The sequence below is a fragment of the Branchiostoma floridae genome, chromosome 6 (assembly GCF_000003815.2).
Source record: "Branchiostoma floridae strain S238N-H82 chromosome 6, Bfl_VNyyK, whole genome shotgun sequence".
Classification (NCBI taxonomy): Eukaryota; Metazoa; Chordata; class Leptocardii; order Amphioxiformes; family Branchiostomatidae; genus Branchiostoma; species Branchiostoma floridae.
The window spans coordinates 10,414,100-10,441,225 of NC_049984.1; the positions used below are offsets into that span (position 1 = coordinate 10,414,100).

Consider the following 27,126-nt stretch of genomic DNA (forward strand, 5'->3'; position numbering starts at 1 on the left):
GGAAAGGACTAATATCCCTTAAGACGCAAAAGAGGTGAACGTGACAGGAATTTGATTCTTGACTTTGTTACCAGAAGTCAAGGGAGGATTGATAACTCATGATAACGAAGTAGGTCAGTGGATATATATTACTTCAATAGGGCAGGCGAAATTCACGTTTGCCTTGTAATATGTTGCATTCGTGTTGATTCTGCAAACGTATAATGCTATCATTGATATCAAAGTCAAATGGATTTAACTTTCGCAATGGAGTATTCGTTGTGAGTTTTACTTCACAATTGAAACAAGGGAAAAGGCGGCAAGGAGACGGATCAATTTCATGTTCGCGGTGAATAGGTCGCCGCGAAAACTGCGAACATAAAACCTTCGAAAAAAATTTCCGTTTTACAGTGTCCCATGTCACAATCCTAAGGTATCTTTATCGCCCTCAATTTGCACATTTCAATAAGGCTCGAGAGGGAGATTGAGCGTCTGAAATGTTATTTTCCCCACGCAGATATCAGTGCACTGAATTTCAAAGGAAAAACGAACGTGCATTATGTTCTCCCATACACATGAAAGGCGAGCATGGATTTTGAATAAAAGAGTCACCACCAGACAAACAGGGGTCAATTCAATTCAATATTATGGTACATTGTATGTGACTTTGCCTGATCGCCTATCACAACACAATTTAGTCCCAGGTTATAGAAATTTGTATTGCCTACAGAGAAAGTATGTCTGTCCGTAGACATTTTTCCAAGTATTGACTATAGTCTTAGCTATGATGTATGGTGTAGTTACCTCCGTGGCCATGGCCTTTTTTTTTATGCATGATGGATATGTGATGTCAGAAGCAAGGTTACAGACAGAATGTATAGCAGAGAGTAGGAAAGATCATGTGGTGATGTTTTGGAGTTTGAGGGCCATACCGATGCCATCAGCTTTACAGAAACTATACGTGATTACATATGTTGACACATTTCATCGTAAAAAGAGTAATCCTGTTTTGATATATGGACAACAATATAGAACGTCTCCCTATCCTTTCCGATCCACCCTTTAAATGTTTGTTTTTTAAGTTATAAGCAACCTTCTGCAAACTTAGAGGCAAGAATCTTAAAAGTCAGTTAAAACTGTTCTGTTTAGATGTATGAAAATGGACACTTGAGCTTATTCGGTATAACGAAAAGTTATATAGAGCATATCCTGTCTTAAAGTAGAAGAATAATGGTCACTTTCCTTCAATGTGATTAAGAGAATACCGTTGATTAATGGTGTTTATGGACGACAAGCTGAGTCAAACAGGCAAAACCGTAGTTATTATTCTTCTGTGTGTTGTAGACAATTCTACGTTAAGCTTCGACCATGAATCTAACTCATATATTTAAAGGATTCAACAAAGAAATACATCGAACAACACACTGTAAGAATTCAAACTGTGTGATGAGTGATGAGATTAACTTGAAGTACTCACGTTAGTCTGCCTAGGCTAATTCTTCCAAATCATCAAGTCTAAGTCACAATCCTATCTTTTAGGAAAAAGTAAGCATGTTGCAGTTGTGGAATGTGCGATACAGGGAGGTATTATAGACTTGAACAATACGTTTCCTGTACGTGTGTTTATGCACATATTTCATGCTACCGTCCTCTAAATGCCACCGTACGTATAATACCACAATACATCAATTTTCCTCACATACCGCTTGTAGGAAGCCATTACGTAAAAGCATGTGGCTATCTCTGTCATTATATTGATAAAGAAAACAGCATGGATTCGGGCTTGCGTGAACAGGGATCATAAAGGATATCTCAGAAAAACAGTCAGGTGTTTTACATGCTTAGTGGAGAGAGTTTTATAGTGGGGTTACATCATGAGCGCGTCAATGGGCCTGTGGGCTTCACGGAAGTCCGTTTCGAGGACGGCTTATCATATCCCTGAAGCACCGGAATAAACGTACTGCTGTTGGGGAAGCCGCGAGGAAGGGATCTAGAGACTAGATATTAGTCCTTGCGTCATTCAGACAATGTGAAGGCCAGGCAGTGTACAAGATAAACGCTTCTCCGTGAAATGACACTGAGAGGTCACTAGAAGTCATGGACATCACCCTAACTGAACACACAGCTGAGATTATGAGAAGAACATAAAACCAGATACTCAAGTTTCTCCTTGAATTTTTTTTCTTTTTATTTCATGCGTATGTTTTCCCTCAACTTGTATGGGACCTAAAGGGCTCAAAGCACGCAGATTGGATCGTCCGTCGGCACCGTGTTTGAGAAAATATTCTTTGAGCCTCTCCAAACTTGTCGCTAAGAGTAGAAGACCACCACGATACGCTCTGATTAATGTCGTGGAGACATAACAGCCAAAAGTCATTCCCGTCGTCGCGTATTATCAGTATCAGCATGTGTTAATCATTTAGCAGGGCGCAATTCAGTTAAGACATTTTGATACAAAAAGAAAATAAATCTTCTGATAAGCAAACGTTTTGTTACTGAATATTTCCTGCTGTTGCCTATCACTATGAGGTTCCCTAGATAATGTATCGGAAAGAGGGCACGGGGCACAGGGAATCGTATTACTCATTCTCAAAGCAAGGGATTTTCCTCACAACTTCAGCTGTGGAAAACTTGCTGTTGCGTAAATGGCTCATACGTGTGATCGACCATGGCAGCAACATGTGTGAGGTAGAAATGAAAAAGCTGTAGTCTGGAAATGTTGCTAAATTACTCTCCTGTCACAAGCTGTACCATCTGACGGATGCTGAAGGGCCCAAGTCAGGATAAGGTGCGGAGTCCTACTTCATCATCGGCCGACAAGTATAACACCTTTACCATAACTAGGTGTAATGACGCAAGTGTCGGTAAGTGAGAAGACGGCCTCCCATTACTTCCTATAAGGGAAGCCATCCATCAAAGTTTAACAGCGAGCATACTGTCGGTACTACCGCAGTCCTGGCTTAAAGGATGAGGTACTCCTAAGGACTTAAGTTGTAAGGTTTAACTTTATCACCGTTCACCTGTCGTATGTGATTCCACAGACCCGTGTATTCAGGAGAATAGAGAGTTTTAGGGATCGTATAAGAGCAAAAAGTGCCTCTAGTGATGGCAATATACAACGTTGATGTGCTTATGGCCATTATATTAACACCATAGAATAAAAAATATGCATTATCTTTTGAAAACGTTTTGGAGAAGACCACGTATCAATAAATGCTAGATGATCAGAAATTGTAGTTCTCGCAATGGTTAATCAAAGATGGAGTTTTGTTCTCTCTTTCATATTTGTAGATACAATGCGTCGTTCTTTCCAAGCAAACACCCTTCACATATATATCTCACAGCTATGTTGAGTCGATCAATTCCGATAGGAACGAGTCCTTCCAAGTGGAAAGAGAAACTTGGGAAATAAAGTCCACCACAGCAATCAATAGCGGCCCTGGGCACGGGCTTATGCACAAAGGAATCACAAGCTCTGGAAAACGACTTCCCATTGGCATTTATCTTAGGGATGGGCTGTATACGAAGTTGGGAGAGTTGGGAGAGGGTTCAATAGACAGCAGCAAACAAGAGACAGTAAAAAGCAATGACGCCCGCCTTAGTGAGTCAACAAGTAGCGGTGATTATACTGATAATGATCTTAGGAATGTCTCTGGTAGCTGAACTGGTAGCAGCCTCACAGTTGAGCTCCTAGTTCCAATTACTTAGTAGTTGGTGACGGTTCAATCCTGGGTCCTGGCTCTCGGATCTCGGTTGGGGCTGCACCCGTCTTTCAGGCGGGACGTTACGTGGAGCCAAGCACGGTAAGAGAGAGGGCTAGCTTGCCCCCTGTAATAATATACGCTGCTACTGAAAAACAAATAAAACTTGCTGCCCTCTGTGCCACTAGGCACTACAAGGGTCTGAAGGAAGCACGAACATCTTACCATCGCTTGACCGATGGCAGACGTATGCTTGAAGCATAGTCACTGTCTCGTAAAGTACGTCCGTCTAACCTGCAGCTGGGCATGACTTATCGCATGGCCCTGAACCAGGATCAAAGTTATGGCGCCGAGCTTCAGCGGCTGGAAGACTGATGGAAATTGTCAGTTCAGTGACCAGGAAAGCCTCTCTGCTTCTCATCCAGTCGGAAAATGCGCATCCTTCCAGTCACCTGTTACCATCGTAATCTCGGTGATCGTTGAAAAGTATCTGCCTCGCAACGGCATTTCGCAAATGGCTTTCGGGGCAGCAATATATTCCAGAGACCAGCTCACCAGAGCTTTAGCACGGAAAATGCTCAATGTAGATGCCAGGCCGTATAGGTCAGTAACCCGGTAACTCAGTGCGAAGATCTCTGCAGATGGTTGGCCTAGTGCCTTGAACTTTACCAAAAGGTTGTGGGTTAGTCACCTTTTCCAAAGTCATGATGAAGATATTAGAGGATGAATTTCAGATCACGAAGCTTTCATCAATCAAGTGCCACAGAGGCATTGAAATAAGTTGCACCATTTCTTTTTTTTTTACTTTCAGTAAGGAAACATAAGAAACACACATAGCAAAAAAATCGGTCCCGTCACGAGTAGTATCTATAATAGAATCTGTGCGAGCGAAACTTGTGATTTTGTATACTTAATATTACCTGTTTGATTTATCGTGTGTTGCAGTTATTCTAAACCGAACGAAGTGTCATGTTCATTTGTCAATGTCATACTTCAAACTCGGCCAAACAACTGAAGAAATGCTCTGTATCACCTAAAGTTCTCTCATATTTTCGATTTCATAAAGAACTCTATCTATCCCACCCAATGCCTTGAGGTGCTCTCATGAAGAAGATTGAGCACGAATATATCTAATTCATTTCGGTTTCATATTACTACTTCGGCCGGGATCTTGACTGTCGTCCTTTTACTTCCCTCTCCCTTAAAGTCAAAACAAACGACTTCTGGGCAATAAAGCCGTACGTTGACTTTACAACATGTGTTGTAATCTAGACTGTTATAAGCCCTATATAAGTATAATTATTACCGAGCAGCTAAAAGGCTTTGCCTCCTGAGAGCGGAAATACTTTGGAATTTATGATAGCTGTCAGAAGATGGGGAATGGTTGTGTTGATAGTAATGTGCAAGTGCGTTTGCTGTAATGAAGCATCACGCAGAAGAGAAGAAATCTGCAGGTCTAGAGCTTGAGTTATCCATAGGGTATTCAGTACAAAGTCACTCAAGTGACTAGATACTTTTTGTAAACAGTCAGACGTTTCAGACTGCATCCGCTGTCTTCTTTCAGTGACTGCACATGATCTGAAGTCTAACAGTAGGTATTTACAAAACAAAATGATGAGTATGAATTGATATGTACATACGGGGTAGACAAGTGTCAGACAGTTTAGAAGACGAAGACAAGGTTGGAGTACTAGTAGAGTAGATTTACGCATGAAATAGGTACGTTTGTCACTAGTTGGTGTGTTTGTGAAATGTGAATGGTAAGCTGTACAGAGGTTTCGTTATTTCCTTGTTATAGCTTAAACACAGGCCATGGCACCGTGTAATGTCTTTTCATACAGAAAAAGAGACATACGAGCCATTGGAGATGCTCTACATAAAGAAAGGTTCATGGGGAACCTTTTGGTTTGACTCCAATCAGTCTCAAACGCCCTCACACATATTTCTCAATATTCTGTTGCTTGTAGCGGCCACAGGGATATCACTGGTAATGTCACGCAGAAAATATTCATCATATCCTATTACAGCAAAGCACCTGTGGCAGACCCTGAAGTTTGCTTTTCAGTGTCAGCACTGTGTTCTTATTCCTCGCGAATCCCAGGAGTTAATTTGGACGTTTTTAATGTAAAGCCTTTTCAGACAAAGTGGCGTCTTGATGAAACTCCATCCATTTGCACACGGCATCCCGACACCTCCATTCTTCACACAGACGACGCCGCCAATATGATAAAGTCTAGCGGGGACAAAGATAATTTCAATTTCCAACATCGGTGTCAAAATGGCACAACAGGGTATTGTCTTCTCGTTATACAAACATCCCGCTGGTACTCATTATCTTTCACTTTAATTGGTTCTCTTGTCCCTGTTCTATGGCATATATGAAGCTATCGGTAACATTGCCGTACGATTGTGGGTTAGCTACTGCAAGGGGACTAGAAAGACAGAATATGTAATAGAGTAACCAGAAGGGTAGAATCGAAATGAGTAGGTAATATGGAAATCTTAATGTTGATCTACGTTTAACAAATCAACAACAATAATTTTATTTCATGCCAGATGGCTAGAGGAACACAGAAATAATGAAAAACATAGATGAATTTTAAGTTGGAATAGCAGCTATTCTAAATCTATTTCTACTTGAAGGGTTTGTCTTATTGTTCTCCAGGAATACGTGGGAGATTACGTGTCCAACGTTTTGTTACATAAACGGGTTGGATAACTTAAACGAGGGGATAATTTTTTGTTGATCATCCTTATCTTTGACAAGACTCAACTAGATTGCCGGATTCAATGTGGAATTGGTGATCTCTGTTAAGCTTTGTCTCCCAACGAATGAGTTGTGTCTACGATCTTTCATTGCGTGTGAAATATCATCTATAGTCTTGCTCATGAAAAATGAGTTTATTTCCGCGCGTTTCATAATTGGGGTTACGCGAGTTTGCAAGATTTTGATAACATGCATTTGTTTGGCATTAGTTCATGATCCCGTCTAACTTTGTTTCAATTATAACATAAAGATTTAATGCAAATGATCTAATCTTCACCATACCCAGCAATGTACCTTTGATAATTTAGTCATTACAGTTATTGCTATAAATGACAGAATTGCTTCCTTCATTAAGTGATTGCTTCATTTATCAAACGATTTAAGTTATGATATCATAAATAATGTTGCACCCCATCCATTATATTTACGCGTATTTTTCGTTACTGTCAAATTCTATGTGCACGCCGTATGTTGTCTATCGTGTAAAGGTTGGCTTAGATGCGCAAATTTATCAAATTTAATAAATCATAATGCAAGCAAATGTTGTGTAGAAACTGTTCTCCTTTTTAAAATGGCTAGATTATTTCATATATTTCTTTTTATAATTTAGATATTGCGTTATACTTAGTATACTTGCGTATGATACTTGCGTATGACTTAGATGACAACAAAATACACAAAATGTAATAGAATTCGTCATTTATATCTGACATTCGTTGACTGATCTTTCGAATCTCGCAGTGCCTCACCGGTGCTCCAAGTGCAGTGAGATACCGCCTTAAATCTTAGTCCATCCCATACCTTTATCTGTATTACATCGGGCTGCCGACTTGTATACAGACAACAACAAAGATGTTCGCCCCATGCGAGCTATTTCATTAGCCTACACTGAAGCTGTGACATAATGAGCTCCCATGCGGACCTAATTGTCTCCTGAGAATGCCATATAACGAACAAATTATCTTTGGTAGAAAGTATTCTGGTCCCCAATTAAATGTAATCTCCAGTAATGTACGAATGACAGAGCGCTATTTTTGTCGATTTCCTGCGGTTTATTTTTGTTTCTGAACATATCGACCTGCTGAGTTTCATGCCTTTAGTTCATATATTGCCTTCTTCTGACAGCGAACCTCTATTTCAAGACGCTCTGTAAACCTTGTCCGGTGGGAGGGACCAGAAACCGTAAAAGTATCAACTGCGCATCCACTCTGTTAGACCTTTCCTGAGAAGAGATATTTCTAAATACGCAGTATATCGCCAGGAAAGGAGTGACTCAATGGGCGAGCTTTGGAACTCCCAGCCTAGCTATTTATATTTCAGCCATACCATAGGTATGGTGAAATATATTGTATTCGTAATGTTTCTTTCTTTCTTCTTTCTTTCTTTCTCCTGTCAAATCTTCAAATCGAATCAACTCCGCCATTTTTTAACCGATTGACTTGAAATTTGGCACAAAGGTAGAGTAAGCCAATACCCTCAGGTGTTTTTTTCATTTTTTTCATATCTGCCTTTGAAATGATTTTATTGAGGTTTTTGTCAATTTTTATGTATATTTTGGGCTCCTGTACCCTGGTATTACAGCCGAATGACATGAAATTTGGTACAGAGGTGCCTTGATCATATGCTCACCTAGATTCAATTACAGTTTTGGCATACGGTACAACAAAATGCTTAATTTTGCGATTTTTGGCCATTTTTTGACCAAAAAAGAACATTTGTGGCTCCTGTAGCCTCGTTTTACAACCAAATGATCTGAAATTTGGTATAAAAGTGCCCTTCAATTATGTGCACATAAATTCAATAAAAGTTTTCCCATACGGTACAACAAAATGCTTAATTTTGCGATTTTTGGCCATTTTTTGACCAAAAAAAGGACATTTTTGGCTCCTGTAGCCTCGTTTTACAACCAAATGATCTGAAATTTGGCATAAAAGTGCCCTTTAATTATGTGCACATAAATTCAATAAAAGTTTTCCCATACGGTACAACAAAATACTTAATTTTGCGATTTTTGGCCATTTTTTTACCAAAAAAGGACATTTTTGGCTCCTGTAGCCTCGTTTTACAACCAAATGATCTGAAAGTTGGTATAAAAGTGCCCTTCAATTATGTGCACATAAATTCAATAAAAGTTTTCCCATACGGTACAACAAAATGCTTAATTTTGCGATTTTATGGCAATTTTTTGACAAAATTTGGACATTTTTGGCTCCTGTTCCCTCGATTTACAACCTAATGACCCGTAAATTGGTAAAGGGGTGCTCTAGATATCTATTCAAATGACCCATGTATAATTTTTGGCATGGACTACTTTAAAATGATATATTTGGGATTTTTTTGGTCATTTTCCAATGGCCAAAGGGGTCAACGACCTCAAGGCCTATTGTTTCATGAGGGAGATGGCTGAAATATGCTGTATTTGCTCTCAAGCAAATGTCGGCCTTTCTAGTTGTATACCTTTGCGTTGACGGTTTTGGGTACCCGTTTGAAATTTATCACAAGAAGACTTCAAATATATTCCTTTTGGGTTTGGGATAAAAATTATTAATGGCTTGTGAGAGACTTGTGACTGGAGGGCGGTGGGGGGTGGTATGCCAGTAGCGAGTTATTTCAGATTTGTGACATTGGGGCCCCAAAATTCAATCTACGGAAACGAAAGTGGCCGTGTTTGTCCGAAAGTTCACAATCAGATCCCATCAATTGTAAATTCAATCAGACGCAAAGCCCCAGCAAAGTCCGTGAACGATTCGATCAGGAGATGGAATCTAGGGACTCAGCTGGATATGAAATTCAGATTATCTAACTAAAAGTGCAACATTCTACAAGTGAAAACGATACGGTGCGGTAAAGTTTATCGAACCCTGTAAAGCTGAGCCACTCACAGCGGACATCTTTGACTAATAACCCAATTCTCCAAGAACATTGGACAGTATTGAACGGGCCTTGACTTCAGAAAAATCAAGAACCAGTTTTGTCTCTACTAATACATCTAACGTGCTCCCAACAAAGTCCGGTTACGCTGTGCGGACCGATATGTACTCGACTCTCTCCTTGTAACCTCCCATGGGCCTGCCGACTAACAAACGTTCAAACAGTCCTATCATGGAACGGAGTGGGCTCATAAGATGTCCCCATCAATATGCAAATTAGATTCTAATTTGCATAATTGCATCTACGTTCAAATCACTCCGTTTCAAGAGCTATCTTCCAGTCAAAAATCACGACTGTAGCATGTCCAAAACTCGACAGATCAAACCCGTAAGTCCGCTGCAGTATCAGAGCAAGCCACTAGGGAGCCAAAAGTCTAATCGTTTCAAGGTCTCATGGAGACCTACATGTACCCACGTACCTATATACGTACCTATATATATAATATAGTCCATCCAGGCATTCTGGAGTTATGCTGGTCAACTACACACAAACACACACACACACACACATACACACGCAAGTTACAGAAAACAGAATCTTCTAACGAAGGTAACTATGATCAACTATAAAATCAGCGTACATATATACAATCATATCCACAATACATTGTAATATGCATAAATGCGAGACAGTACTCTACTGAATAATGCTTTAAACAAGTTACTTTTCTATGAATAGCTTGATGACTTTTTAATGCTGAATTGTTTTGTTACTTACATGGGTCCGTAGTTGCAGACGATGATAGTGAAGCCGTCACATTCCATCACGCCACAGCCAACTCGGTTCGTCTCAGCCCACACAACCTAAAGAGGGAAGAAGAAGGAAGTATAGGTATTTGATAGCTGGTGCCCGTACCAGGGCGTCAGTGGATTGGATTAAAAATGGATATTTGAATTAGCAGATCAAATTACTGGTTAATATGTAAATCAATCTTTTTTTCCAAACACCTGCTTTTTGCCTACAACAGCGTCACCGTGACATCATCGCGATCGCTCGAATGGAAGATTTTGTCATAGTGGCAAGTACACTGCGCCAAGCATGGAGGGTACACCATCTCATGAGAGCCGCAAGCAACCGTTCTCTTAAGTTTCTCCGCACAAAACCCTTACAAGGTTGCTATGTAACTTTTGCCAAACTGATGAGACAAAACGGTAACATTCTACTTAGCTGCTTGGGGAACGAAAAGTTTTCTGGGGAGGGGGGCACTATAACAATTACGGGGTCCCGAACGTTGCTAGTAGTTCAGGTTTAAGTACATGTACGTGGTACTTTTTTAAGCACAGGTAACCCTATTTACGATTTGAACTCTCCTTCTAAGAAATCATCTCTCTCTTTCCAAGAAAACATATGAAATACAGTCTCACTTCAGTGGCCACGATTGCATTCAATTACAACCTGGCAGTTTTCCACACTTGTATCGTGCAGCCTGGGTTTCCATTTTCAGACGAAATGACAAATATTCCTCTGGAACTGGCCCAGCTCCCGGCTGAAATTGCTGTTATGGAGCAGATGTACGCTTTTACCAACATGATAGAATGCACTTCAAATCCAGTTTGTTTGGTCCAATCTTTAATACTCTTTTGCAGCATTTTCTGTCTGAATTATTATAGACAAATTGATGACTTTATTCATATGATCAAATCATCTCTACCATCATCAATTGTTTTCTAACATCCACTGCTACGTTGATAAAGAAATCTGCAGTATTGTCCTGGTACCGTTTAAAGCCCCGGTCACAAGAATCGTACGACGTCCTTGCGATGGCATATTCCGCATATCGCACGATGATCGCAGTGAATCGCAGCTAAATCGTAATCAAAATCAGCCATCGCAGAGCATCGGATGATGTTCAAAATTTTTCCAGCGTCGTACGATTTTACCACTAGTGTCTCTTCTGAATAGCCGCCTGACCGCTTTTGTGCTTCAACCAACCAAATGTGAACCTAGCTGTTGAATACTTTCCTATGATGCCTTTTACTAAAAAAACAAATCAAAAGAAACCATAACAAAATGAGCCTTACAAACATAGATTCAAATCAGGTACTAGTATGGTTATATCGGCCTACTTGCCGTCTTTACGAGTCAGGCTTTTTTAAAAATCATATTTTGCTTTTTCTTTATGATATGCTATTAAGAAAAAATACCATCAGACAAAAATCATATCATAAATATTATATCATAAGCCTGCCTTTCTGTTCAAGTTTCCCCTGTTCAAGTTGGTTACGGTTATGGTAAACTGACCCGAAACAGGCGAGTGCTGAGATCTGATCTAATTATGAACCCAAGAGTATGTAGCTATCAAACAAATGCATGCATCTCCTGTGCGTGATACTGAATCTACCACGTGGAAAATATTGCCTTGAACACAGGCTCTTCTTCGGGCTCTTGTTCTCGGGTTGCTACAGTGAACAGTTGCAACTGATATAGTTTCTTTTTTCGTCAACAACGACAATATCAGGGGAAACTGAAACCATGACCACATGCTAAGAATTTATAAATCTTTAACTTCATCAGTAGAAAAAAATGGCCGTAATGAAGTCTGATATGGGGGCAATAAAAATCGTACGACGGTGGAGAAATTTTGAACATGTTCAAAATCTATTTCAGCTCTATTTTCGTCATAGGATGCTCCCCGATTTACTATGATTCACCTGCGATTGACGCAGGTACGCTCTTATGACCTCATCGTACGATGCATTACGATTCTTGTGACCACAACTTTATATATTTAAACCATTGCTTCCAATTCTTCCCCGACTTACGACGTACTGCGCTTATGCCAAGCCTGAAATCGCCATCGCAGCCAATCGTACGATTCTTGTGACCGGGGCTTAAGCCGTGAAAACAGATCCTCTGATACTCCTCATTGGACAGTAACGCATCACCTTGTCCAGACCCCTGTGGGGCCCGGCGTGAAAACCACGGAAACAAGAGGATTTGGGGATGCTGCAAGCCCAAACTGCCGAGAGCTGGGAGTTATGTCCTGTAAGATTTACTACCACGCCGCTGCTTCGTAGCGTTTCTAATGGCCGTTTTGCCTAAGGTAATCCATCGTAAAACCCAGCGGGAAACGGAAAATGCCAGAGAATAGTTATCTTAAAAAGATAAACTTGAACGAGTCAGCGATGCTTCACAAAGAGACAAAGGGGAGCTTGCTGGAGATGCATTTTGTACATTTTGATATCAAGCTTGTTAAACGTGGATAGCATAATTGCCATTGATATATTTGCTGCATTTGAACGTGGTGCTCTATTGTGTTTGGCTTGATGGTAACGCTACAGTTGACGCCTGTTTTAATGTCTTTGACGACACGAGGTACGGATCTCCCGAATTGAATCCTAAGAGTAAAAGAATGAAAAAAAAAACAAAGTGGTGGTTATGGGACAACGTAAGGGGATATAACGTCATACTTAAAGGATGATAGGACACAATACTTAAGAGGATACATGTAAGACTCTTGACATCAATAGGACTTAGAACATCATTCTTAAAAGGGTAGGGCTTAGGACATCGAACTTAAAGGATGAAAGGACATTATGCGTAAGGGGATAGGACTTCATCTTTCAGGACATCTTAGAAACTCGGCGACATCTTCGAAAATCGATGTGAATGTCACTGAAGTCACCTGGCAGTGTTCATGGAACCGAATGCATGTATGTCGTAATTTGTAGTGACCAGGTCTTCAGAGGAGGGGGCATCAAGTTCATGGTCAGACTTTAAAAGACCATATTGCTAAGATTGTAGCGTACGTAGGCACTTCATATATTCAAAGAGCTGAATGATGACTTCGAGGTTCATATCGACCGAAATGGACCGGGGTTAGGGGATTTCCAGACATTGATGGACACCATTCTGCAAGACGTCAACCGAAAGCCTCTTTTAAATGTATCGCTTTGACATTGACTGGGTTCAAAATGTCCAATGATGGACAGCACACACCGGGCTTAATGCACGGACAGATGGTGATGGGCACCATCCTTCAAGATGCTATCATGAAAAATTGTCATATGCGGCACAGCTTTAGTCAGGAGATCTCTCACGTGTCAGTTAGATTAGCGGCTTTGAGAGTTGACCACACAACCACTTTTGCAAGCTATTTCAGCTGGGACTGTTCCACGACACTCAATTGCATGACACGAAAAAGGAACGAAATAATACGGCGCATTCGTGTTGTGAAACGTGCAGTGGCTGACGAGTCATACAACTGGACCACAGACCAATACTCTGCAAATATCCGCTCAGATGCTAGCCTGGGTACCATCCGGGTAGCAGTTATCTACATGAAAAATGAAGATATAGTTTTGGGTGTGTCTGCCTGTCTGTCTGTCTGTTTGTGTTTCCTGATTTTTATAGTCAGCATAACTCATAACATTCGGCTTTTTTAAATATCTTTTGACCTGGATGTGCTATGGCATTGCTTTTTGGTGGCAGATAGCTTGAGACGTGAGCAATACGTGGTGTTTATCTCCTATGTTTGCTTCTGCTACAGCAAGAAGCAACTGTATATACTATAGTGTATAATAAACGCCGGAGCGAACTACTTTCCGGATGGTACCCATGCTGAAATTTAAAAGATACACCAACCAACAACCACCACCCCCTCCCCCCACCCCGAAGCTCGTTGTTTTCCGGCCCTCATGTACTCATATGACCCTTCAAAGGCATAACATCACCAGACCCGAATGTTGACAGTAGCCCGGCCTGCAGGATGTACCATAACCGACATTGATCCCGTCGCGAGGCGGCTCAACTCGGACTCCGACTGGTCGATTGTGACTGATGCTGAGTATTTTGTTGCCAATACGGCGGACAGTCTGTATATGAAAAACATATTTTCCATGCTCTGCTATTGTTTATGCTATGGGCGCTTTCGACAAGCCCAGTTTATTGCTGGATCAGTTGCTGAAACACCTGTATTGAACATCAGATAGCGGATATATGTAGGTGACTTTCCTTATCTGCTAATATCTGACAAAAATATGAGACATGGGAATCTGAATTATCTTTCAGTGTAATGAGCATTTTCATGATGACATGAAACATAACATTCATATTACTATCTAATGATCCATATGTTCATCATTATTATGATCGTGTCATCGGCAATAGTATAAAACATAACAATACTGTTGCTATGTAATTGTACGATTTGAATTGAAATGAAAAACTGCCTCAAATAGACACTGCAGTTAGACAATAAACTTCATAATTTACTGTCGTGCTGCTGTACACTATAAAGTAAAAGTGCAGGCCTGACGCAAGCACGGCGTCACAGCTCTGCGATGCTGAAGGCGCTAAGCTGTTTAAGAAGGTGTGCGTACGAAGAAGCTGTAAACTTGATGACTACTCCCAGTTTATTTATTACACTATGTACGACTGTCAACAATCAAGATTGCAATCATGATTGCATGGTTCCAAAAAGTTACATCTAAGGAAGTTCGAGTTTACTTTTAGTTTAGGAATGATATGAATGAGGCACACATCTGTAGTGTGAAAACTAATAGCACTAAAGGTGGTATCTCACTGCACTTGGGGCATGGGTGCGGCACTGCGGAGTTCGAAAGATTACTCAACGAATTTCAGAAATAAAGAATTTTCTTACGTTTTGTGTATTTTGTGGTGTTTTGAGTCATACTTTCACGTAATACGCATTTTCTAAATTATAAAAATTCGGCGAAAATAACACAACAGTGCCGCAGTGAACGAACCCCGCAGTGCCGCACCGGTGCCCCAAGTGCAGTGAGATACTACCTTAACGGTGCTTCACTACGTCCTTCTTTGTCTAAATCAGCTCCAAATGTTTCTCCCCTCGTTCTGTGGCTTGACCATCACCCCCCCTCCCCCTTCAAGTCAACTTTGGCAGTTATCTTAAAGCACATGTCTCCTCTAGATCCGTTTTCAAAAATTACTTTGTTGTTGATGTGCATAACCTGACCTTTCTTCTTTTTTCTTAAAGCACTACACCCTTATCGTCTTTCTATGTTGCAGCAAAGCTTTCCTGCAATCCTTTGATAAGAGCTTTATAGGCGTGGATATAGCCGTGTCGTTTTATGTAGATTGGTATTGCAAAAGAAGAATCATCCAATATTCTCCCTCAACGCATTTGTGATTTTTCTGAATTCATATTATCTTCTGATGCACTTATCAATTCTCCAACGTCACATTCTCCTTCAAATGCACTTATCAGTTGTTGTTTTTCATAGAAGCGATAAGAGGCTTCTAATTTCACGTCACTTCACGCTTCTTACACACCGGTGAACTCTCAGTTAAAGTAGAGACATGTTGCCGCCGTTTAGGATTCGGAAGATTTATCTGGCACAACGGCGGTTACGGATGAGGTATGGTCATTAAGTGGGAACGTCTAGTTTGATATGTTAATGATTGCTATTTGAAGCAGGAGAATTGAGGATCGCTTGCTAGATAAAAGTGTAATCATTATTTTTACTTTAGGAGACGTCGGGATTGATATCAAGGCCAATGTTGAAGTTATGTTATAGTCTGAGTTACGTTGTCGCTCATCAAGTAGGGCAAAAGAAGAAAAAGACATATTTCCCCTGGAATAACTAATCTGGTAGTATAGGCTCTCCTGGTGAATAAAAATGATTTACCAAGATTTGCTATATACCTTGTCAAAAGTAATTTATATGCTAGTAATAAAACTTTTTCTCTTCGTTAATAGGTAATATGCGAGGCATTGGGGCAACGCAGTTGTCTCAACTACGTTTTTAAAAAACCTAAGTCACTATACTTGGGGCACCGGTGCGGCACTGCGGAGTTCGTAGATGACTCAACACATTTCAGAGATAAAGAACGATTTTTCTTACGTTTTGTGTAATTTGTCATAATTCTACGTAGTACGCAAAATGGCGAAATAACAAAACAATGCTGCAGTACCACAAACAGTCCGGTCGAACCCCTGTTTGGAAATGTGACGCTAGCCTTACCAGAGTCTGAAATGTCAAGAGTGGGCTCAGACCAGAATCACTTATCATCCAGCTGATTGCGGACGAATTGATTTCACATCACCAAATACTTCTTCCTGGATGTTTCGCACCTTCCCAGAGGGCGCCATTCCAAGTCCCATGGTCATCGCCCGAGCGGCGCTCTCGTTATTGGATCTGCTGCCGACGGCCTGACGGATGGACTCCGATGAACAAACGAGGGGAATGGTTGTTCCGATATCGAACCTCAACTTGTAGATCTCATTTCGTTCTGTCGATACTTCCAGGAGGAAACTTGTTACAGCTTCAAAAGTAGACATTACCAAGGACTGACCCCAAGGCAGGGCTTACATGTATCCAGCGCTTAGGTTTTGAAATCAAACGTGGAACCGTTACTACATTTAAAAAAAATAGGTTTACATTTGTTTAAGTCAGAATTTAGCCATTTGTTTTCTTTGCTCCTTTTTCACTGATATTTACAATCTTTGGCCGACTTGGACTGTAAGAAACACATGACAAATACAAGTTGCCGTCTTATTTCTCGGACGCCAGAAGTCTAGGTTAAGAAATAAAGAATGATTGAAATGCATATTAATTGGACACACCATAGGGCAGTATCACAAAACCACACTGCAACAGAGTCGAACAAGATACGAGTGAGGAGGAACTCCAAAGCTTTGATTCACATCAGATTCAGTACTTTTATGGTTTCCTGTATCCCTGGCTTCGTCCAAAGCTATCAAGTTTACAGCGCTGGTACTTGTGCACCATATGAACAATGAGATACAACAAATTCCTGTGGAAGAGAATAATCGCAAACATGGGAAACGGGTAAAAGATAGTGCTGGTTAGAATGTATTATATCCTTGCTTGATATTCTGTGTGCGCGTGTGCAAGTGGTGGCTGCCAGGGTGAGACTTTGAACGATGAGCCCTCGACTTTAATTCCCAACCGCTACTCCGTCTTCGGCAGTACAGTAGCAGTTCGTGTTGGGACTTGAAGCCACACAGGCTCGAGGAGGAGCGAAACTTTCATCAGACTTCCAGAACTCATTTGTACAAGACGAACGGTCTAATCAGCCTGGACCAAATAACTTCCGGAACTTCCGGACAAATTCGTCAAATGGTCTCAAACTGATTCAGCAAGCTCTTTGGAAGACTTTCAAAGTGCTGGCTTTGATATGCGTTTTGGTCAGATTATGAATATTTCATAGTCAAAGATGGTAAGATAAATTATAAGCATAGCTACGCACAGCGTGGCAATCAGTCTATTACTTTACCAAGCAAGCATAATCAGTTATGTCCCGAAACGAATGATATTTGAGTACATAAAAGAGTTTTGAAAATTATTTGACGATTAGGAATAATAAAAAGCCATCGTGAAAATGCTATGTGAGTAGAAACTGCTGTCGCTATGTCAGATACGGTTTGGCAAATGACATATACAGACCCATTCTCCTCAGCTATAACGTTAAGATTGATGTTCGTATATGCATTTGTGGCGCAGAAGAGAGTGTGAGTGCCAATGCCACGGAAACTTATCAGCGCCACTCCAGTCTTGTCAGTCCCTTGCTTTATTTTACGGCTATGAATGAGGGATAAACTCGGATCGCTTACACCAGTCGTATCGGTATTGCCTTAAAAAAACTGGCCATTGAGTTCTACAAAGTCATATATTTACACATAATTGCCACGCGTGGGACCACAGCTCGTCATTCACAGACTTATAGCAGTCTTGACATCACGTATCACTGTTAATGTATTCAAGTCACGGTCTCCCATCTCCTGTTATTTTGCACGTTCTTTATCTAACACCCAAGGTATGCGAGACGTGCTTTTCGGAGGACGATGCCAGTTCAAACTAACGATGAATCGCAAATAGGTCGTGTGGTTAGATATCCAGGTACATCAACACACGCTTCTCCATCCGACTAACCTGAAAAAAATGGTTAGAATGGATCCGACATGTTGACTTTGATTTATAAAGCTCACTTTCGACCAGAGGGGGATCTCTGAGCGATCGTACAGCGAGCAAGATTGGATTAGTGCCTAACCCTTGACTTTATAATTGGAATATAACGTGGAACGATGATTTAAAAGACGACAAAGAACATAAAACATAAGAAAATTCTTCAGCAATGAAATTCGTTGAGCGCTTTGTCAAATCTTTGAGCGCCCAGTTGTCGCAACGCGGTCGCAGTCTCTGATCGGAAGGGGGAGTAAGTAGGTACATATTTTAAGATTCTGACAACCTTGCTCATGATATTCTCCAGATTGTCAGTTTCAGGACAGAATCATAGAATGAAAATATTTGATACTAGAATGGCCATGAACACTGAAAAAAGGAGGAGATTGTAGGATTGTGCGTAATTTATTAGCTAGACTCTTGAAAATTGTTTGATAGCAAACTTGCAAAGATGGCAGTCCTACATCCAAGAGGGGCGCTCGTTTGTTTATGGAAAGGTCGCTGACACTGTACGTGCTGAATGAATGTATCTAATTCTCATAAATGATGATGAGCCACTACTGGCGGATGGGCGCCCCGTTTACAACAAAGAAAGATTTCACGGAGAAACGTAATCACTCCCCAGGGTTATACGCTGTGTCTTGACTGATCTAGTCTAGTCGGCGTTTTCATATTGCTTGCGCGCTCACTTTCTGATTTGTGGAATATCCATGCAATTTGCCACTGATGTGAAATAGGCGATATTTGAGTTTGTGATGGATTTGTGCTAGCTAGCCTCCGTGGATAGTTAGTCAAATAGTAGAAATTGGAATAGCACGATGGGGGAGTCGGCTGGCCATAGGAGTCAGTATGCGACCCAAATTTTGCCAGTTGACAATAAGGGATGGGGGCGATTCCTTAAACGCTATGCAGACATTACTGCAAAATAGTTGGTAGTTGCAAGTAGTTGTTGCAACGGCAGGTGTTATTATATGTCAGTTGAATTGACAATTGTTATAGCGACTTATCGAATCACACCTGACAGAAAACATCCGTGTTGAAGGTGTAACCTACAATGCAAGGCATCGGTGAAAGGACGTGGTATATGGACGGTGCATTGCTCCATCCAGGCTACAGATTTATCATGTTGCTACCGACCTTGTACGAGGGGGGTTCAATAAGTTCTTTGCCTCACCAAGAAATAACAAGCACAACTCAGATTTTCAGGCACAACTTCATAGTATGAAGTCTTTTATCAATATCCTCCAAATTTCAAATCATTGGAGTCATTACTTTCCAGGCATTCGTTTTTCCTAAATTAGAAGGTAAGTGGCGAGAAAAAAGTTGTGTGAATTGTGATCAGACATGTGTGGGTCTAGTTTCCCATGCCATAAATTAACAAAAGACGTTGTCAAAATGTTTGATAATGATTCTCTTCCTATTTCAAGCAAAAAGAATTGGGTTTCTAACTTCCAGCAGCGCAAATTGACCCACACACTCAGGTCAGGTCAATTGTCCACGTTTTTTTCCTTCTCCCTCACCTAACGTTACTGGGTGTCGCCTGCAAAGTAATGATCACACTAATTTGAATTTTGGTACATATTTATGTAAGACTTTATACTTGACATCTATGCTTCGAAATCTGAGCTGTGCTTATTTTTTCTCGGTAAAGTCGGGGACTTATTGATAACCCCACGTACATGTATAAAGTCTTATATAAATGTGTACCAAAATTCAAATTATTGTGATCATCATGTTGCAGGCGACACCCAGTAACGTTAGGTAATGGATAACGAAAAAAAAAAGGTGGACAATTGATCTGCAACCTGAGGTGTGAGGTCAAATTGTCTGATCACACTTCACCCTTCTTTTTCTCCCCACTTACCTTCTAATTTAGAAAAAACGAATGCCTGGAAAGTAATGACTCCAATGATTTGTAATTTGGAGGATATTGATAAAAGACTTCATACTATGAAGTTGTGCCTGAAAATCTGAGTTGTGCTTGTTATTTCTTGGTGAGGCAAAGAACTTATTGAACCCCCCTCGTACTGTTTGCCGTCGGTTTTACCTAGGGACGACCATGTGACACTACGTGTACAAGAGGTAGTATTGAACCGTTGGAGAACAGGGGACAACTCAACTTAAACTTACCGTTAACGTTCTGTTGACTTTTCCCAAAGAAACGGACCTTTCCTGCAGGCAGTGAAATGTTTAAGTGGTTTTGAGGAGCACAGCGGAAAGGGAACAGCGCCTCTAGAGGTAATCATGGGGCTTGAGATGGATCATTAGAGGATTACACGGATTGGTTTTCCCTCAAAGGAAATAGGTGCAGTGCAGAGCAGTAGTAGATCGGGAGAGAACTGGAAAATGCATTTGCCAGCAAATGCATGATATTTCTCTGCCAAGTTTTGTTATCAGATTCTAACAAATCATTCTATTTAAGTTGATTTATCGTTTAGATTGCTTACAACGTAGTAGGCACCACTGTTAAAACATGGAAGGACTTTTTTAATGACTTGTATGTCAAGACATACCAGGGTACGTAGTTTCCATCTGAAAGTTATTGTCGGTGAGTGACCCCTCAATGGAATTGACTGTGTCTATTTTATATATGACCCCCCTCATAGTAGTTGTTTCAATGCATTTCTTGTCCCCTACATGATGTAGTCTTGACATTTGGGTGGAAGATAGCTTGTGGCAAGTTTGAGCCCCCTAACATTGGATTTTGGAAGTGCAGGGGCATTTTTGTCAATGCATTCCAATGAGGATAACTGAAGAAAGGAACGACAGATTGCCATCTATTTTATACATGGTTTCCCCTCGTACCTGTGTATAGTGTCCGCACTCCCGCCCCTCGTTACAATGCAGCGTGTCGAAGTGGTAGTCCACCACCTCCCCGTACCAGTCCTGGATGGGCTGCGGGCTGCGCGACATCCTGGGGGAGCCCTTCCACAGGTTCTGTCCGATCTGCCCGTACGGCGGAGACTCCACGTCCACCTGCCCGTGCTCAAACTCGCACTTGTCCGCCCAGGCCTGCGACATGGCCGCCAGCTCGTCATGCCACTTCTGAAAACGAACACAGAAAAGAAAAGATATGAATGTTTCATACACTTTAATACAAAACAGGAGTTGCTTTTGATAAGGCCCCCTTTCCACCGGACGGCGATCGCGATGGGTTCTTGCTACGACCTAAATAGGATATGTGTATCCTTCGCTTTTACACTGGGTACATCATACAAAATGTAAAAGTGTGACCGAGAAAACAACAAAACACTCGAAGTGTAAAAAGCTTCGTTTCTTTTCTATACAATTCGTTGAGAGATATGTCGAATTCTAGGTCACAGAGAGGGCACGGCGAGAGCGCCATTCTGTTGGAAAGGGGGTACAAGCAAATTGCAATTGAGACAGCTAGTCCCAACCCCCAACGCTGCCTACTCTACATAGGATAGCAAAGATTTACTGGGCCATCAAAAGAAATCAATGCTTTGCTCTGGTTGCTTTGCTGGGTTTATAACTTTCGAAGATACAAGAATCATATATAATAGCATGTGCCTCAGGCCTAGCTAATAACATGAAGAGATATGAATCAGTATTCGCCAGTCACAGTTCCGCTTTATAAAGACTTAAAACTATTGAAAGAAAGAAATAGCGTCGGCGTTTTCAGTTCCCTCACGTCTTGAGCTTAAAACAGGAGCCGTGATAATTTCCACACCTGAAGGACGAGGATTGGACCGCCTTTCGATTCCATCCTTTCAGCCCTTGTTTAAAAGCTATCATTTTCCCAGCGGGCACGCCACGTTTGTTTTTCGCGAATGCTCCCCATCTGGGCTACATGGAAATCACGACGTGCTAAACGTACAGTATAAACAGGATAAGGTTGTCATATATATTGTGTAGATATTCTGTGAATGCCTCCACGACATTCTGCAAAGAAAACCAAATCACTAGACGTGTTTTGACAGTTTATCGCTTCACTGGTAGAAATTTTTGCCTTTAGCCGTGTGAACAACATCTGATGTATTTCCATCGTCAGGGACATCTAATAAGTGAGAACAAATATGCCCTGCACACAATCTTGTGCCGTTCGATAATCACACCAAAATAGCTCGGATCTGAGTTAGCGGCTGTTATAACAAATGCCCGATTCCTGCCGTTGAAAATGGCCTTCAGTAATGTTGCTCTGACGACTATTGAAAAATCGATGTCTGGAACGCCTGTAAAATCGCATGAGCATCAATAATGCTTCTTTCTTTCTTTCTTTCTTTCTTTATTGACGATGAGACATGTCATTACAAGGGTCTGCCTAGGCAGCTTTGGGCTGGTAGCGGCAGAACCTACAAAAATACGGACGAACATACAAAGAAGTCATACAATATAATACAATAAAATAATCAATGATTAAAAGGTGTCATGCAACTATACAGATTGATCTATACCATTTGTCAGCTAACTTAAAAGATTGGAGTAGGTGGAAGGTCAGTATACTATCATACGGGTTTAATATTAAAATCCTGACAGGAGGTGGCTTCTGCAACGGGCTTTGAACTGTGGGAAAGTGGTGGAGTCGGTGATGTGGTTTGGTAGGTTGTTCCACAGTCTGGAGGTATATGGAATAAAGCTGTTGCTGTATGTTGTAGTTCTGCAGCGAGGGATATGGAGGTGTGAAGAGTTTCGCAGACGAAGCTGGGTTTGGGTTTGTCTTGTTTGAGGGATGAGTGGTTGCAGGTGGGGTGGTACAGTGCCGGTAACCAGTTTGTACATGATGACTAGACGGTGATAGTCTCGCCTAGTTGAGAGCCTGTCCCATCCAAGCTCTTGAAGCACGTCCGAGTAGGGTGTTCTTGGTGCTGCACCTGTAACTAGGCGGCCTGCATGGTACTGTACGCGCTCTAGTACTTTGGAGGCGGCTACACTCATGTTGGTGAAGAGGATGGAGGCATACTCCAGCCTAGGTCGCACAAGGGTAAGGTAAGCCAGTTCCAGTGCTTCCTTGGACAACGCTTCTTTTGTGTTTTGATGCACATTTGCCTGTTACGTTGGAGATGTGCAGGGAACACTGGTATTGTGTAAGATAACAGAGATGGATAGCTTCTTGCAATACGCACAATCCCAATGAAGAGAAAACATTTCTTCCGTTGCTCAATCCTGATATCTGCTTAGAGATTAGATAAAGAGTGCTCACTGGAGAACATGCCATTGAACATCTTCCGTGAGTCAGTACCTGATAACAGAGAAAACATATCGTCATCGCTTTTGCAACAGCGTTATATTGAGTGCAGTAACACAGCCTCTGGCAATGACAATTAAATAGTGCTCACTATATCTTTGCTGTGTATCCTTCAAGTCCGGTTATCAAACCAGAACTTAGATTGTCAGACTCTAGATCTGACTATGTTTTTGTCTCCAAATCCTAAATCGGGAATATAATGCAGTTTTGCATGAGATGTTATGATGAAATAGATGACGTGCCTCAACAACAAAAAAATCGAGTGTACATGATAATGCTGATGTTTGAAACACACAGGGTCCGTAAACGCTTTGCTGTAAACCGCCGTTGGAGCCGCAGTCACATGTGATTGGTTTCACTTGCTATTGTTGCTGCAACTCTTGCCGTTCACCGTGGCATAAAGGCTTACGTGTATCAGTGCCCATTTATGATCCTTTCACCACGCTATCAACACTTCACTTTAAGGTTGGTGTTTCGTTTTATGATCCAATTACCACCAGTACTCTGACTGTTAAGTTCAGTGGTTCTTTGTACGATTCTGAATGATTTAATCTCGACCCCAATACTGCGGAGTCATTGAATCGAACGGGCGCCAACTGATGCGAATCGTCTGCTCTTTTCAGTTTTACGACTTTGGGCGTTTATACGAGCAATGGCAGCACTGGAACCATGGCCATTCTATATAATGTCCTTGCTGAAATAAAACAAGATGCATTGTACGTCCATAGCGGTTACGTATGTAACTTATGTCCTCTGTATCTTTTTTCCAATAAGGTACTGGCGTGTATATGAAATAAACTTAAAACTTGCTTTGCTTGGTACAAAAAGGTTTTCTTTAATTAGTTTATTAATTAGGATACGTTTAGTTAAAACTTTAAATTCTTGTCTCCATTGACCTTAACTATATCGTCATTATTTATAACACACCATTTGAAAGGTCCCGTCGTTACACTGATCACTGAGCAGGGTAGCTAGATGTCGCGCCCTGGACATTAATTTCGATCATAAAGAAACCTACTGTTGTAAATTTAGTTATATGCAGTATTACCAATATATGAAAGTAAGAAGTGATGAGGGGACTTAGAGGGAGAGGCAACGATATGAAGTTTCTCGCTTATTACTAGTAACTAGCCCGGTGTAGAAAAAGAACTCAAGCCACACGGTCGTTTTGTTTTACCATTCTCAAGAAGTGTCTTGTACGGCATATACAGACTCTTAGTGGCTTGCGTCCTTCTGTTGAGGCGTAAAAGAAAACAAACACAAATACATCCATGTCCTGCATTGGGCATATCATGAAATTTCCAATCTGCTTGTGCTGTAAGATTTGCATGCACAGCATTTCCCATCCGCCCTTTATTAAGTTGCAAACAGACCTTTAAGTCTGTTTGATGATATTGAATGGTGGGCGTGAGTTTGAGCGCCTCTGACACTACCCTGGCGCAGACCCATCGACTGCCGATGATGCATGCTCCATTATGTAACGGATTTGCCGAGCTGTGTGACTAATTCTCGATCGCTGGGCTCTAATAGAATTCTAGAAAGTGGCCATTAGACTGGCTGCATGGTACGTATTAGCTGAACATCCGGACCATAACGCCTGACTGCACGGACAGGAGAATCTAACAGGATCTAATAGGACGCGTTCTGAATACATCGGTCCGGGACATGCGCTTTCACATCAGGTGATGCATGATAACCAGGAGGACAGGGCCATTCTTACATCAATTCAGTTAAGGTTGATTCAGTTCCAAATTGTTTTTGTGTCGTTCCAAAAAAATATAGGCATTTTATCATTTCCGCTCATTTACTTTGACAGCCTCTTACCTAACAGCAGTAGATTTTCTTGGCCCGGACCCAGAATCAGTCATATGAAGAAAACGCCGCGTCGGCTTTGACATTGATACATAGAGTAGTGCTGCAGAGATATCTGTAGATCAAAAGAAGATATTTCTACTCCCATGAACACAGTTTGACCCGTGAGACATGGGTTATACTTATTTATGTACAGACCATGAAGGGTGTGAATTGAGAGACTGACCGATGTAGACACTAGTGACGTACCCTGCAGTACAGGAGTGGAGAGGAATCTTAAGACGTAATCTGAGAAGGCATGTCGTTAACTGTAGGGTGGAATAGAGCGTTTATCCATCAAAAACCTACCGGTACTTGCAAAGCCAATTGCAAGGTGACGCCTGTGCGAAAAATCCTTAGCGATTTAAACTTGAATAGGAAGAGGCATGCAAGCCTTTGGTTGTACAGTGTGTGTTTGGTTAACTGTTCAAACAGCAAGACCGCCGGATCTAAACATCTGTCATGACAAGGATTAGTTCTTTAATCGTTATATATTAGCAATACATGTAGTTCACTCCAATGTACAAGTTGTCAAACATTTTACCAGCGCAGTGTACTCTCAAACATTTTTTTTTGCTCGCCAAGAAAGTTTTCATAATAGCGTCCTTGTGTCTGAGCGCCTGCAAAACCGCCGCACCTAAAAGCCTCTAACAGGGACCCACTCAGTCTGCAAGACGAAAATTACCTTCATCGCGTCTCATGTAGTGAAAATCTATTGTCTCCTGGTGGTCTTGTTCAATCTCTCCCTGAAGCTTTTAAACAAGATTTGATCTAGCTCCCGATGAAGCCATTAGTGCGGACTCATCGATCTTACCACGTTTAGATGCACGCCGATGTTCTTCAGCTACGCGCTTTGAAGCTACGCACTTCAAGACAAGTAGACGGAAACGCTATTGTGATACCGACGGTGTGCAAAGTACCCCAAGTGAGCCGTTCCGTTGTTTAATGCGCACTGATAGCGTGAGAAAGTAGAGAGGCTGAAGAGGTTTACAACAGCGGGCGATCCGGGCTGTTGGAAGTCGTCTGATCGTAAACATCCCTACAGAAGAGCTTGTTCATTACCCCTTTGTCATAACAGACTTCAGTCAGATATATGATCCACAAAGACACCGCCCGGCTCATCCAATGCAAAGAGCTGGCTCTCCAGGTGAAGAGAGAAGTACCCGATGGCCCTTCCACTGTGAGTGTCTAAACATCTGTCATGATGATGAGGGCAGCAGTGTACACGCGGTCGTTTTTGTTTTATCTTCGCCAGGAAAGTTATGTTTTCAATGCAGTGTGCTAGTCTGTCTATGAGCAAGATAAGCCAAGAAGACCTGAATGAATTGTCTTCAGGTTTGATTTGTGGGATGGTCTTGATAAGAGCTATGATTATATTTTTGACCCTCTAGCGTCTTGTTATGGTACTACAGTGAAACTACCGGTCCTTGTGTCTGAAGATCAAGTTGAAGATGCAGATGACTCCTCTCTAGTCAGTAGTTTTGTTCCCTTCCGAACAAACATTTCATAGGCGAATATTTGGAGTTGATTCCCAGTCTTTTGGAGAGATTATTTGTTTTCCTTCTAGTGATAAATGATGTCGCAACGTACGGACTCCATTAACGACTTTGACATATTCACAAGATTGCCTCTGTCTGAGCGATTTTCTGAAACATCCCTTAAGAGAACGAATATCAAGAGTTTGCCAAAATGAAGCTCTGCTATCTACCTTTTACAAATACAATACCTCCCCCCTGATATGTGTAATGCAAAGAGTTGCCATTAGCCAACATCGGAGATGGCGTT

At 41.4% G+C, this 27,126-nt stretch overlaps 1 protein-coding gene across 1 annotated transcript in view; it reads right to left on the reverse strand.

Annotated features, from left to right (window-relative positions):
- LOC118417652 (cysteine-rich venom protein-like) overlaps window positions 1–27,126 on the reverse strand; it is a 47,558-nt gene that overhangs the window by 9,923 nt on the left and 10,509 nt on the right. The window contains exons 2-3 of the mRNA XM_035823281.1: window positions 21,090–21,329; window positions 10,096–10,181 (exon numbers count right to left, since the gene is read on the reverse strand). Of these exons, the coding sequence (XP_035679174.1) occupies window positions 10,096–10,181; window positions 21,090–21,329 (326 nt within the window). The remainder of the gene's footprint in view (window positions 1–10,095; window positions 10,182–21,089; window positions 21,330–27,126) is intronic.